The sequence below is a fragment of the Bidens hawaiensis genome, unplaced genomic scaffold, assembly GCF_021521415.1.
Source record: "Bidens hawaiensis isolate Kalapana, Puna unplaced genomic scaffold, B.hawaiensis_p1.1 tig00019700_1, whole genome shotgun sequence".
Lineage (NCBI taxonomy): Eukaryota > Viridiplantae > Streptophyta > Magnoliopsida > Asterales > Asteraceae > Bidens > Bidens hawaiensis.
The window spans coordinates 212,651-226,825 of NW_027492995.1; the positions used below are offsets into that span (position 1 = coordinate 212,651).

The following is a 14,175-nucleotide window of genomic DNA, read 5'->3' on the forward strand; positions in this document are numbered from 1 at the left end:
TGGAAAAATATGAAATTTTTTTGAAGGCATTACAACTTTTGGAAGAGCAAAATGAAACCTTTGATCAGTCTATGTTAGCGGATGCATCGGGAAATAGCCTAATAACATGTCCAAAGTTCCAAAAATATGCCACTGATTGTTTTACACAACAATTACTAAAACAGATTTTTGAAGATCTCGGTGACGATGTGTTTTCATTATTAGTCGATGATTCAAGTGGTATAACGAATGAGCAACAATTGTGGTTATACGATACATCGATAAATGTGGAGTTGTTAAAGAGAGATTTATTGGTTTTGTTCATGTAAAGGAAGTGTCTGCATTATCTCTCAAATCTGCTATCGATGATTTGTTTACCCGATATGGATCGAGTTTGAGTAAGGTTAGAGGTCAAGTTTATGCTGGTTCAAGTGGTATGGATGATGAGATCAACGGTTTGAGAGCTTTAGTTTTGAAAGAAAATCATTCAGCATATTACGTACATTGTTTTTCCTATGAGCTTCAACTGGTTGTTGTGGAAATTGCACAAAAAGATATGAGTGTGCGGAGATTTTTCGAGATGGTAGGGACTTTGGCGAGTATCGTTTGTGCATCTTGCGAACCACAAGACATGCTTCGAGAAAGTCAAAAGGAGAAATTGGAAAAGGTAATTGGTCATTTAGCAATTGACAAAGAAATTGGTTTAAATCAAGAAGTTTCTCTTGCAAAAGCCGGGGATACGCATTCGAATTCTCATTATAACGCACTTACTCATTTGGTTAGTTCGTATTCATCCGTTATTGAAGTGCTTGAATATATTGAAAAAACGGGTAACACTATTGCTAGTCGAAACAAAGCAAGTAATCTTCTGATGGATTTGAATACATTTGATTTTGTGTTTTACTTACACTTGATGATGCGTATTTTAGAGATCACAAGTACATTGTCGCAATGTCTTCAACGGAAAGATGAAGATTTGTTGAATGCAGTCTTGTTGGTTAATTCAACTAAGTTACAGCTTCAAAATTTTAGACAAAAGGGTTTTGATTCATTTTTTGAGGATGTAAACTCTTTTGGTGATCAACATGAGATTGAAGAAGTCAAGATGAACGACAATTACGTTAACCCAAAAAGGCCAAGACAAAGGACCAACATCACGTATCGCCAACATTATGAGTTTGATTGTTTTAACAAGGTGCTAGATATGCAAATCCAAGAGTTTGAGAACCGTTTTAACGATGTATCATCTGAATTGCTAGCATGTATGGGTAGTTTGAGTCCGTGTGACAATTTTCGGGAGTTTAATATACCAAAGATACTAAGGTTAGCCGAAATGTATCCATATGATTTTGATGAAGATGATAAAAGAAGACTTGAGTTTGAACTCCCAATCTACGTTGATAATTTGAAAGCGGATCAAAGGTTTGCCAAATTGAATGGTGTATCTACTCTTGTAAGATTGATGGTGGAAACAAAGAAACATCTTTCATTTACATTGGTGTATCGTTTATTGAAGTTATCATTAGTTTTACCGGTCGCAACAGCAAGTGTTGAGAGATGTTTTACTTCAATGAAGTGCGTGAAGTCCGATTTGCATAATCGGCTTGGTGATGAATATTCGAGCGAAAGGTGTATCTGTTATATTGAAAATGAGTTGCTCATGAATGTTAATGATGAAGATGTAGTAGATCTTCTGGAAAGTATGACAAACCCATAGAGAACATGTGGTCTAGGATCACTGCAACCCATGGTCTGACCTCACTTTTTGTCAACTTAGCCACTATGTTATGTTTTATAGTGTCTTTAATTTACTTTGTGTATGTCATCAGTACTTTTCAGTCTGCATAATATATCAGCTGTCTTTCTTTTGTGGATTGTACTGTGTGTACTAATGATCATATCTTTCACCAAGAAACAAGATCCACAACTGATACTAGGAATAAATACATGAAAGAAACTTTTACATGACCAACGTATAATGCATAAATAGTTTTAGTAAACATTAATAATAACCACAAGGTGCTTTTTCTGATTTTCAATTCCCTCGAAAATAAAAATATCCACGATTATATGCTTCAACAAAAAGTGACTTATAACAATTATTTTTAATTTGAAAACTAGAAGTTTGACTACAAAAAGTCAAACATGAATTATCCCCTTTCCGATTCTTGACATACTTGTGCTAGAAATGCACTACGTGGATCGCTGAACGGATCTGTGGTGTTTGCGGGCGGGTGATTGTGGATTGTTTGTGACCAGGGGCCAGTCATTGTTTGCGGGACCATAAATGGATGCTGATGTGGCAGGGGCATACCCATCTGAAGGCCAAATCCCATTCCCATTTGGGCTAGCATTGACATCTGAAGGTGGTGTTGCTGTTGTTGCAATTGAATTGACATGTTTTTCATTATGTGCACTTGTGTTTTTAGTTTCTTTAAATAATCTATCACTTCATCCAGCATCGAAGCTTTATCCGTCTATACAACAGTTCCCAAGTTTAGATACTTTACAGTTTTCACACTGAAATGACTCGAAATGAGGTACATGTTGACTTGTGAGGTCAAAGGAACTAAATTATACTTCCAAATAGAACAAAGAGTGATAAATTTTTTTATTTTTATTTTATTTTAATATATTTTGACAAACCAATTTATCTTAAACAATTTGCTACATATACAAAGGTTTTAATTCTGTGTCTTCAAACAAATGAAGAAAAAATTTTGAAAATGAAATTGGTAAGATTGACTTTAAAAGTCAAACATTACAAAGATTCAGTGTATATTCTGACCTTGTTAGCATTAGGCACCAGCTTCTGTAGAGCTTTTATCTTTTCATTAATCCTTTCTCTTCGCCTCTAAATAATGACATACCGTGTATGATCACCGTAAGCGATATTTTCAATTTTTTAGTATTTTTATAAATTAATAAACTTTCAAACAAATTACCCGCTCAGACTGGTTATGAACAGCTGCAGCTCTGCTTGGCCGATTTGACCGTGATCGTATCGTGTCACCCTCGTTTAGGCATTCTTTATCTTCTTGATTTTCCTGTTGAAAATCAAGATTTGTGAATTTCAGTTACTTCAATATACATATATCATCTAAAGTTTTAATCTTTCTACCCATCCATGTTGACAAGCAGAGTCATCATCTGTGTTTTTACTCTTCAAGCTCTGATTAGGCGATTCGAATGAATGCCATGTCATCATTGTTGTGTCATTATCTTTGCTGTTACTAATATTATGTTCTTGCAAACACAAAATTCTTACATACTGATCATGATCAATCACAGACGATCTGGGCCGTTTCTTTATGTAACTCGGGCCTGCGATATCGACCCGTTTCTCACCGGAAGATGCAGCTTGCAGATTTTGACTTTTTTGTAGGTCAGTTTCTTGATTTTGACTTTGGTTGTAACATGTTGTAGCCTGATGAACAATGGATTCTAGTGTTTCATTGGTCCTTCCAAGCACATAGTCACTAAGCCTGAAAAGTCATACAAATAAAGAGGGAGTAGATTACTAAAATACGCATTGCTCAAATTGTAAAAAAGATGATTTCTTGGATGTTAAGCATCAATCTTTTTATACTATTTTGTAACCTGGAAAATGTCATTTATTTATTTGTAAATGATTGAATAAGCAAAAAGGATGTCACTTGCAGGCTTGCAGCTTGCAAGACATGCTCTTTGTAGAATAGTGTAAAAGAAAAGGAAAATGATTTTATAGTGGGCATGTACATTGGGACCAGAGGGGTATGCTGCTGCTTCTGTTGCCTATGCATGTGGGAGGATCTTTATCTTTCTTCTTATTGTTCTATATATGCTTTCTTTTGGTGTTATCAAATTCAATAGTTTAGATTCTCCACTAATTTGGGGTCATTTATAAGTCATGGTTTTAAGTTTAAATCACTGCTTTCAATTTGATGGGGTTTTGTGGGTCCCAACAGGGATTTTACAAATAGGGTTGTGAAGTTGTGATGGACCAAACAGTTAATGTGATGTGGACTGAAGTGGGTCCCAACAGGGATATTCATATTATGGTTGTGAAGTGTGAACTAGCTAGTCATGGACCAGACTAGTTAATGTGGGGAGAAGTGGATATTATTATTATTATGATTATGATTATGATGATGATGATGATGATGATGATGATGATGATGATGTGTTTAGCTTCTTTTCTTTTCAATCATCATATAATTTAGGCTTATTCTTTGTGCATGTTTCTTCATTTGTCCCTTTCTTTTTTGTCAAGTTCTTGTCTTTGTCATCAGTAATGTCAATTACCAACCCCAATAGCATGAAATTATGATGAAATCTAATGCATTAATGCCAATATGTTAGAAGTGGATCAAATCCCATCTTGATTTATGTATTTTTATTGCAATATCAGCAAGATAATTGAAGTTTGGCCGATTCATGGGTTACATATTCCGCTTCAACGGCCCACACAACATCAACCTGGACCTTGTTAGAGATGCAACACCATACCTCTCACATATGTTAGAGATCTAACTAAAAACGTTACTTGTGGGACGTACTATGCGCGCTAATGATCATATTTTCCATGACTATATACGGGCCCGTCTTGAGTGTAACCTGCTTTTTGGTTCTATAAATGTACTTTGACAAAACATATCAAACTGGCACAATTGATACTAGGATCGATAAAAAAAAAACTTTCAAATGATCAACACAAAATGCACAACTAGTTGTAATAAACATTATCAATAACGACAAGATGCTTTCATGTGTTCGTTTAAGTATAAATATGCTAACCGACTTAACCAACTTGATAATTAAGTGGTTAAGAATTTACAAAACAAACCTCTTTGACTAATATTAACTATTTATTAGCTACTATAGTTCAATAGACATAAGTGAACTAAAGTTAGTATTTAACGTCACATCAGTTTCAAATCTCCTCGATAGAACATGCATCTTGTTCTGTGTATATATTTATTGTTCGTGTTCATTTCACATGTTTACAATCCAGCTTTCCAGTTTGGTTCACTTCACATGTGGCTGCCACTAGCATCGGGCTTGCATTGATCCGCCTCACCCGACTCTTTGACCGAATCATATGAAGAATAAATCCCATTCAGCTTATTCTTCACCTTTCCAGTTCAGCTTGTTCATAGTTCTCTTGACGAGCTTCTTGAAAAAGCCTCACAAAATTTAAAAGAGTCTGAACAACTGCAAACCATAAAAAATATCCACGTGTCGGTTATCCAACATTTAATTGTAACATAAGAAAATTATAGTTTAGATGTTACCTTGTTCAAAGGGGCAACGAGCAGGATCTTCACCAAAATATAAGGCTAACGCATCAGCATTTCTACCCTGTAATTAATACAAAAGAAATTTACGCAACCCGAAAGTGAAGATGATGCCATTATAAAAGGGTTTCTTGATTCTTACCGTCACGGAATACAAATTTGTTACAGACGCCACTTCTGACTCAGCAAAGCCGATGAACTCGTTTAATGTCATAACAGTTCAAGAAAAAGAACATGTAAAGTTAAAAATGTAATATTTGACAACATTTATAGTCTGAAAATATAATATAAATGTTTTATTTTTCTTTTGAACAAATTGTGTGGGATTTTTACTTACTTTATGGAAAAATTGAGATACAGGGCCATCATTTTCTGATGCATCTAGTTCTTGTTCAACCATTTCCAGTCCCGTACTGATTGCTTGCATTTCTTTTGATAAAGACTTTAATCGTATCTGCAATTTAAGCCTTTTTGTTTATCTTTTCCTTTACCAACAATAAACTGTATGTGATTAAATTTCAAGAAAATAGGTGAACCATGAATATTAACCTTAGTTGCAGACTCCAGACTAACAAGATCCACATGAAAATCTAAAAGCTCTGGTGACTTAGAGGGTAGAACCTGTAAAATGGTGATATAGTTGATAAACCTATCAGAAACTAAAGATGTATAAATATTAAATGGTAGTACTTATGCATAAGTGACTTGAACCTTGCAAAGATAATGCATTAAAGTCCTGTTGCTGTTAGAAGCCCGCGTGTCAGCGAGTTTCAAAAGACTGTCCAGCTTGAAACCGACTGCAGAGCCTGAAAATTTGTAACGAACCAAATGTGAAATGATCATATAATATAGTATTCAACCTTGTTCTTAGTTCTTACCTCTATTGGTTCCTTGATTTAATTTATTCAACAATTGAAAACTTCTCTTCATGATTTCTCTCAGTTTAACAGATTTCTTGACCTAATATCAGACAACAGATTATATGAGATAAATTAAAATAAATTACTAAGGATTACAAACGGAGTCAACTTTTATAATAAAGTACCTCATCACATGCATTGTTTACAGTGTTCAAACTATTCTTTAGCTCTAAAAGCTGAAACAAAGGTCAAAATGAGATTACTATAATAACAATAATATCAAATGAACAGAAAAATAATAACATTAGCATGTGAGTAGAATAATCAAACTATACCATAAAACTTACCTGGGTGTTGAATTGAATTTTAAACAGAAAAACACGTAGCTTTGACTCCACACGTGGCACCTTCATGAGCTCCAGGAAGAACTAGAAGATAATTTGTTTGAAAAGGAATGAAGAATAAGTAAAGAGGTGACATACAAATTATAAAAAAAATGATATATTAATCCATTATTTGGGTACCAACCTTTTCACACTCACCTAGCATCTCCTTGTCACCTGTATAACCCTGAACAGTTGCAATGCACAACCATTAATACATAAACAGATAACAAAACTTACATGTTTTGACCCATTATCTAATCAACCATACCCGTGCATATTGCAACCTCTAATAATACAAAATCATTATAGAATAAAATCTATTTACAGTACCTTGACAAGTTCCATCTCTTCTTTAGTGGGACAGAAGTTGATAAGATTTTCTATTTGATCGGCATCTAAGATTGATTCATCCATAGCTAAAGCTGCAGTCTGTAAATGCCAAATAAACTTGATTTTATTCAACTCATACTCATGCAATTAAGAGTGCAAAAACACTGACATTTATCTGGTATAAATAATAAATCTCAGAACTATAATGAAATTTTAACACCATGAAACCATACATGCAGAAAAGAGCTCTATAACTCTATTATTCACGTCACGAATTTAGGAAAACATAAGCATCAAAATCCAAAAACCAAAAATCAAAAACCAAAAAGTCAAATATATTAAGGCGTTACGCTAATATGATAAGTCCACACTTACCATCATGCCGGGAAGGGGCATCTTAATCTTCGAGAGCATGATTTCCGTCTGATTGGCCCTCCTCAATTCAACCTAATAAAAAAATTGCAATAGCAAAATGGAAGGTCAATATGTAAAGGCCACCTGTATGTAACTCCAGTTCTCAAAGAGTTTACATAAAATAAAATTATCAATTTACTAAAGGTGATTAGTGGTAAATAAACATCTGAATCATCATCATCATCATCAATTATACTAATCACATTAGGATATTGTTCTACTTCAAAAAAGTAGATAAGATATTTAATTAATTTAACTTGCATTATACCATGTGGACTTTCTCAAGTTTTGAACCGGAAGGCTTGCGCCACCCTCCTCTAGAGGTATCTTTCTCAGGGACTGTAGCAGAAAACAATGTCTCAAGTTCTGACACATCAAAATCTTGTTCACTGCAATCCAATAAAGTTATTATTGAGATGAAAACCAAATTAAAGGTGCAGAAAGTGGGATACCTTTGGGGCTCTCCAGATATTTGCCATTCTTCCCAGAAGCTTACTGGCAATACACCTGGACCCTTGCTCCACTAATATTATTATGAAGAAATCCAATGAGTGTAAGAAAATAATAACTTTGCAGCGGTGTAAGGAAAGGGATGATTACAACGGAAAAGATAATTAATAAATGGGTCGAACAGGGCATTAAACTGAAGTTTGGTGACCTGGATCGATAAATACAAAAAACGCAATTTAGATCATAAGCTCGATCTTTGTAATTCTCATTAGCTTGAAAATTACAATACTCAAATCTCTTAATGATATAACCCATAAGCTCGGGTATATATACTAGTTTAAACATGAAAACCTAATTAGACTAGAAAACAAACTCCTTATCATACTCAAATACTAATTAGTAAAAACATATTTAAACAATAATTAATAAATAAATTCCTTGTTGTCCAAATCATTGGCTCGATTTGTTCACCAAGTAATTTATTCCATGTAAACCAAGTTACGTGCTCATCTTGATAAACAAGACACCAACTCATCATATGCTCGATAGGTCGGCCCAACCCGCCTCATTGACTCAAGGACGGAACTTAAGTCCAACATATACAGCCTAAATAGGTTGATCTATTTGAGTGTTGGAACAAGATTTTTGATCTATCGGAATCATCTAAACAGATCGGATCAGATAGATTCAAATCTAGATCTAGATCCGACCCATGGACACGTCAACTTGCTATAGATGCTTAACAAAAGGTTAGCCATTTAGGCTATTGGAGACAACTACATGAGGAAATGAAACACCCTCGAAACATAGTAAAGACCTTTTAAGACTGTTCTTTTGGCATGGAGATACTAGGACAATTGTGTTCTATTCGAATCTTCTTACACAAAAATAAGTAACATGATATCATGCATGTAGAAAAAGAATTCTATTTCTTCATATATTTAATTGAGGAAAAGCATGCCATATGTCATAAAGAATAAAAGTTATTTGGGAGAAAATATAATTAATTAATTTAAAATGCAATACCGATAGGACCTTTTCAGGTTTAGCAGTATCTTTCTTTCGAGGCGGCGGTGGAGGAGGAGGCGGTTGTCCTCTCAACAGTGGGGAGGTGGAAGTGCTCTGCGGATTGGAGGTGGTGGAGGTGGTGGTGGCAGAGTTGGCCTGACCCGATTCGCTTCAACCTGCATCAAAACTAAAATATTACAAAATCCATACACGATTCAATGAACAAAAGGAAGGATAAGTTCTTTTAGATTTTAACTTCTCAGCAAGTGTAAACATGAGGCTTTTAAAAGTAGGTTAGCGTTTGATATGCTGAAATGACAATGGAAATGAAATTATTTATTGCTTTGAAATGAAAAAAGCGGTGCTTGGTTGCTCAATGGAATGGAATCATCCATTACACATGGAATTCCATTCCATTAAAACCATTCATTCTCACCCCCTTCTTATTTTTTTAATTTCATTCCTCTTTTACTCTACTTTCTCAACAACACCATCATCACCACCACCACTTGACCGTCGTCGCCACCACCACCTCTGCCGCCACCACTGCCACTACCGTTGTCACCAACGCCGTCGTAACCACCGCAACCATTGTCACCGTCGCCGCTTGACTATCACCACCACCACATGATCGCCGCCACCTTGACTATCGCCATCACTAACAATGTTACCGCTGCCACCCCTGCCACCTGACCGCCACCACTACCACTGTCGCCATCGCCACCACCATTGAAGGTTTTTTTTGTAAAAAAGTATTTTGAGATAGGATTATTTTTATTATTTTTATTTCATTTCCTACAATTTTTTTGGATACCAAACAACATTAAGTAATAATCCATTTCATTCCCTTGTCCATTCCAATCATTCTCTCATATCATTTCCCTTCATTCTATTACCTCCAACGAAACATACTCTAAATGAATTCCAACTTACTTTTGGGTTTGGTGAGGATGAGTAATACCCATTACACCCTTCTCAACTACATACCTGTCACCACCAATTAACCCTTGTAGCTCTGAACTATATCCCTGTCACCATTAGTTTAACATATGCAGCTCTCAACTATACCACTATATCACTGTCACCATCAATTTAACGCATCCGGCTCTCAACTACATCCATGCCACCATCAATTTAACCCCTACAGCTATCAACTACACCCCTGTCGAAAAAGTTATGCCACACAGAAGTTCGCCAGGAAATTTTACCGGAAAGTCGCCTGGAAAAGCAATAGAAAACGCTATGAAAAATACAATGTAAAAAACACACTAAAAATATAATTGCATGTATAACACTAGGGGTGTGCATAATTAGGGTCAGACCGAAAAAACCAGAAGAACCGGCCCGAAAAAACTTGAAACCGAACCGACCCTATATTCTAGTCATTATGTTCGGTCCTAGTTTTCTTGCCAAATCGGTCTCGGGTCGGGTTTCGGTCTTTACCCGTGTAAACCCGACTTTTTAAGACCCAACCCGAGTAGCTATTTGTTAGTCTTCATCATCCATACAACCAAAACATTATCGTCATCTTCATCTCTGTAATCATGTTCTTGTATGAAGTGAAGATCAATTTCAAACTCTCATGGGTTGTTGTAACATCCCATTTTCTAGTTTCGGTTAATAAAATGAAAACATGAGTTATTATGAGTCGGGCTAGTGTTGGGTTAAATGGGTACGGGTTATGGACTTGGACTAGAAAGGAAAGAAGGAAAGACCATGGGCTTAAGCCCATGATCCATAATTATATAAACCTTAATTACCACGTAATCATCCATTTACACATATTTCATACACCACCCGAAACACACACTTAAGCTTTCTCTCTAGTTTCTCTCTTTTCTCTAGCCGAATCAAGAAGGAAAACTGATCCCGACCCAAGGTAATGATGGTATGATATTGTATTGTGACAACCGGTAATTTCCCAAACCCATAAGCTAAGTAATCAACCTAATAATTAGGTGATTGTAAATATTAAGCGCGTGCATTTGTTATGTGCGCCCTGCGCGAGCGCGCCATGTTAGTCAGCGCGTGCAGTTGTTATGTGCAACCTGCGCGAGCGCACCATGTTAAGAACCAGCGTGAGCATATGTTATATGCGCCATGCGTGAATGATTTGGCTTTATGTTTTCATGTAACTTAAACGTTATGTTGTCTATGGGTTGACCATCCCGCATGATGCTAAGGCGGGTGCATCCTACATCGTTTATGCGCGTGCGGAAGGGAACTAACCTACCCGCATGGCGGGAACGTTGAGAGCTAGTTTGTCTGAAGCTCCAAGATGGAATTGACTTCAACATGACTGATCACTATGTTGAAATACCAAGACCACCTGGAGAATCTACAAATGAAACTCAAATGTCCCTAACTGCGAGAAGGTTACGCACCTACCCGCAGCAAAGACATGTCCTATACGCAGAAAGCTATGCGCACCAAGTTATACGCGCAGAACACTTGGTCTATTCTCCAGTTAAGGAGATTACTCCCGCCCGAAAGGAAACAGTAGCGTGTTTCAGAGATTTTCCACTTTTTACTGTACACTGACAAAAGTACCTGAAAAAGCACACTGTAACATGAAAAGTCAACTGTCAGCCACCCTATTCTCACCAACCCCAGACCTGCATGTTCTGTCCAAATCAAATCAAAATCTTTTATCCACCACTCCACTCTTAAGTAAATAATAATAACTTCCATACTTTATCATCATTACATTTAGATATGAAAAGATTTCAATCCCCTAAAGCAAGGGATTGTGTTCCCTTGAGTTTGCCTATAAATTTGTAGCCTAAATTATCACCCAAAACACACTTCAAAGAACTACAAACTTGCACTAATCCTTTCCCAAGCATCCGTTGTTTCCAGCTCCGATCCTGTTACTAGGTAAGCCGAGAATATAACCTTGAGACCTACTATCCAACCCTTATATTCTCCTATTTCTTGATCTTAATATATATACTTGTTATTTAATCGTATTCTAGACCTTCGATTCCGAGGCCAACACCAAGAAAACCCGAATCTCGATTAATCCCTTAACAAGAACCTCAGGTGAGTCTCACAGCCCCTATTTTCACTGTTTTCACTGTTTTTAAACTGCTTTCGGGGCGAGGGACACGTACTTAAATAATGTTTTATCATGGTATACTTACAAGCTATGCAAACGATTATGTGTTTAAGTTATGTTTCATGATGAGCAATGCAAACGGTTATCTAAGGTTTTCAATGTATGTGCGCTAGAACTCGAGTAAGTGATCACTTTACCATTGGAACTCTAAGGGTAGGGACTGCTGGTTTGATCCGCCCACTCGTAGGGGTCGCACCTCTTTGCATGGACGAGTGCCTGGCATGGGGCAGTACTATGGGGTTGAGCCCGCTCGTAGGGGTCGCGCCTCTTTGCATGGACGAGCACCTTGTTTTCCGGCACAACGTCTGCGCGTAACCCGCGGGACGGTATCCTTAGCTCGTAGGGGCAATGCCTCTTTGCATGGACGAGCACAGTTTCTCAGAATTGTTCGCGCGTAACCCGCGGGACAGTATCCTTAGCTCGTAGGGGCAATGCCTCTTTGCATAGACGAGCCTAGTTTTCCAGAAACGTCTGCGCGTAACTCGCGGGACGGTTTTACGTTATTTTAGCTCGTAGTGGCTGCGCCACTTACATAGACGAGCACCGTATCCAGAATTTGTTCACGCGTAACCCGCGGAACGATTTTTATCAGAATATTGTCAGAATTATGTGTTAATACGATTTTACCAAGCAGATGTTAATAATGTTGCCAGAAATGTTTCAGAATGATTTTATCAAGTTACTAAAACTTGTGAACTCACTCAGTTTATACTGATTCAAATGTTTTTACGTGTCTTTCAGGAGATAACTAGGTAGCGCATGGAGTCACACTTAGAGCACCACACGCTGAACATCTAAAACAAGCTTTTTGGAAGATTTTGGTTTTATCCCCTCGATGCGCACGGTTACCCGCCGCGCAAGGGGATATGGCGAGGAAATCTTCAGTTTTATACTTGGATGTTTCTTTTTGTAATCTTTGAACAATGTAATGTGTTTGTACTAAACTTCTCATGCGCAATAAAAATCTTTGAATGTTTTGCAATGGCCCGTGCTTAATTATCAATCCCCACTCGTGCGCGCCCGGCTGTTTCCGCCGCTCAGGGCCGGGTGTGACAGATTGGTATCAGAGCACTGGTTATAGCGAACTAGGAAAAGAAGTTTTTAACCTAGACTATAACCTTTGGGGAATCGCATGAAATATTTTTCAAAGAATATTTTCAAAAGAATATTTTCAAAAGAAAAATCACACACGCACTTAGGAACACGGGTCACAGTGTCTAGAGATAAGAACATTATGTGCTCTGAGTACATGCGCTAAGTTTGTTATATTTTCTTTTTATGAAAAGAATGCCTCCAACCAGAGCCAAGGGAATTACCATGACACCCGAGGGGCTCGCAGAAATAATCGCGCAGGCGATTGCAACGCATGAGGCCAGCAAGGCCGAATCTAGTCAGGGTCGCCAAGAGAACGAGACCCCAGAACCCGAATCCGGAGCCTTGAAGAAAGGATGCTCCTATAAAACATTCATGGCCTGTAGGCCTTGGCCGTTCAAAGGCACCGAATGAGCCATTGGGCTCTACAATTGGATTGACAAGATGGAGACCGTTCTCTCCATCAGCGGATGTAGTGAAAACCAGAAGGTCCTTTACGCGACCTGCATGTTCCAAGAAGCAGCTTCGTCTTGGTGGAAGCTCCAAGTAAAGACTTTGGGGCGAGAAGTTGCTCTTCACAAGACCTGGGAAGAATTGAAAGAAATGATGATGAGAAAGTTCTGCTCTCGCGCAGAAATTCAGAGCTTGCAACAAGAATTCTGGAACCACACCATGGTAGGAACGGATATCGATGCCTACACCAATCGTTTCAACGAGCTTTGCCAGCTGGTGCCAGACATGGCAAACACAGAAGAAAAGAAAATCGAGAGGTACATCTTTGGGTTACCTCCTGTCGTTAGAGTCCCGCTCAACGCCGCCGCACCTCCGACCTTTGACGAGGCGGTTGCGCGAGCCATCACCCTTACAAGGGATACGGTTCGTGCGGGTATGTTGACCGCTCGCTTGAACGAGCAGCGAACCTCTGACTCCAAGAGGAAATGGAACTCCCACCGAGGGTCAGACTTCAAGCAGCCACCGCCCAAGAAGCAGGAAAGCACAAGGGTTTACGCGATTCAAGCCGCGGAACCATCAAGGAAAGGATACAGCGGGCCTCGCCCATGGTGCAGCAAATGCAAGTATCACCACGAGGGTGAATGCGCAAAAATCGAATGCGCCAAATGTGGCAGACCAGGACACAAGGCGATGAATTGTCGCATCAGAGAAGCTGGATCGAGCGACAGCTGCTACGCATGCGGGAAGCCTGGACACTTCAGTCGGGATTGCCCACAGAAAGGAAACCAAGCTCGCGGGAGAGCTTTTGT

General features: G+C 38.1%; 3 protein-coding genes across 3 annotated transcripts; 1 reads left to right on the top strand and 2 right to left on the bottom strand.

The window, feature by feature from the left end:
• The first annotated feature begins 415 nt into the window (after positions 1–415).
• Positions 416–1,696, top strand: LOC143559113 (uncharacterized). Its single transcript, XM_077047791.1, has one exon. The coding sequence runs from the start codon at positions 416–418 to the stop codon at positions 1,694–1,696; it is 1,281 nt and encodes a 426-aa protein (XP_076903906.1).
• Positions 1,697–2,109: 413 nt separating this feature from the next.
• On the bottom strand, positions 2,110–3,593 carry LOC143559114 (transcription factor PIF7-like). The gene is made up of 5 exons (XM_077047792.1): positions 3,580–3,593; positions 3,101–3,464; positions 2,925–3,026; positions 2,768–2,833; positions 2,110–2,456 (listed from the first exon to the last, which is right to left on the bottom strand). The coding sequence occupies exons 1-5, from the start codon at positions 3,591–3,593 to the stop codon at positions 2,130–2,132; spliced, it is 873 nt and encodes a 290-aa protein (XP_076903907.1). The 3' UTR covers positions 2,110–2,129.
• Positions 3,594–5,699: 2,106 nt separating this feature from the next.
• Positions 5,700–10,478, bottom strand: LOC143559115 (formin-like protein 17). The gene is made up of 11 exons (XM_077047793.1): positions 10,464–10,478; positions 9,691–9,731; positions 7,514–7,634; positions 7,207–7,278; positions 6,832–6,930; positions 6,644–6,685; positions 6,463–6,543; positions 6,301–6,351; positions 6,134–6,215; positions 5,967–6,061; positions 5,700–5,876 (listed from the first exon to the last, which is right to left on the bottom strand). The coding sequence occupies exons 1-11, from the start codon at positions 10,476–10,478 to the stop codon at positions 5,700–5,702; spliced, it is 876 nt and encodes a 291-aa protein (XP_076903908.1).
• Between the last annotated feature and the right edge of the window lie 3,697 nt (positions 10,479–14,175).

Bases quoted from the DNA above. Each gene is read 5' to 3' on its own strand.
- LOC143559113 (XM_077047791.1), top strand. From the start codon at position 416: ATGGATGATGAGATCAACGGTTTGAGAGCTTTAGTTTTGAAAGAAAAT.
- LOC143559115 (XM_077047793.1), bottom strand. The intron at 7,635-9,690 runs GTATGTAGTTGA...ATTGGATTGCAG, and splicing joins GGGTTAATTGGTGGTGACAG to TGAACAAGATTTTGATGTGT. The intron at 6,544-6,643 runs GTTGGTACCCAA...ATTATCTTCTAG, and splicing joins TGCTAGGTGAGTGTGAAAAG to TTCTTCCTGGAGCTCATGAA.
- LOC143559114 (XM_077047792.1), bottom strand. The intron at 2,834-2,924 runs GTAATTTGTTTG...GTCATTATTTAG, and splicing joins TTCATAACCAGTCTGAGCGG to AGGCGAAGAGAAAGGATTAA. The intron at 2,457-2,767 runs GTCAGAATATAC...ACTGTTGTATAG, and splicing joins TGGTGCCTAATGCTAACAAG to ACGGATAAAGCTTCGATGCT.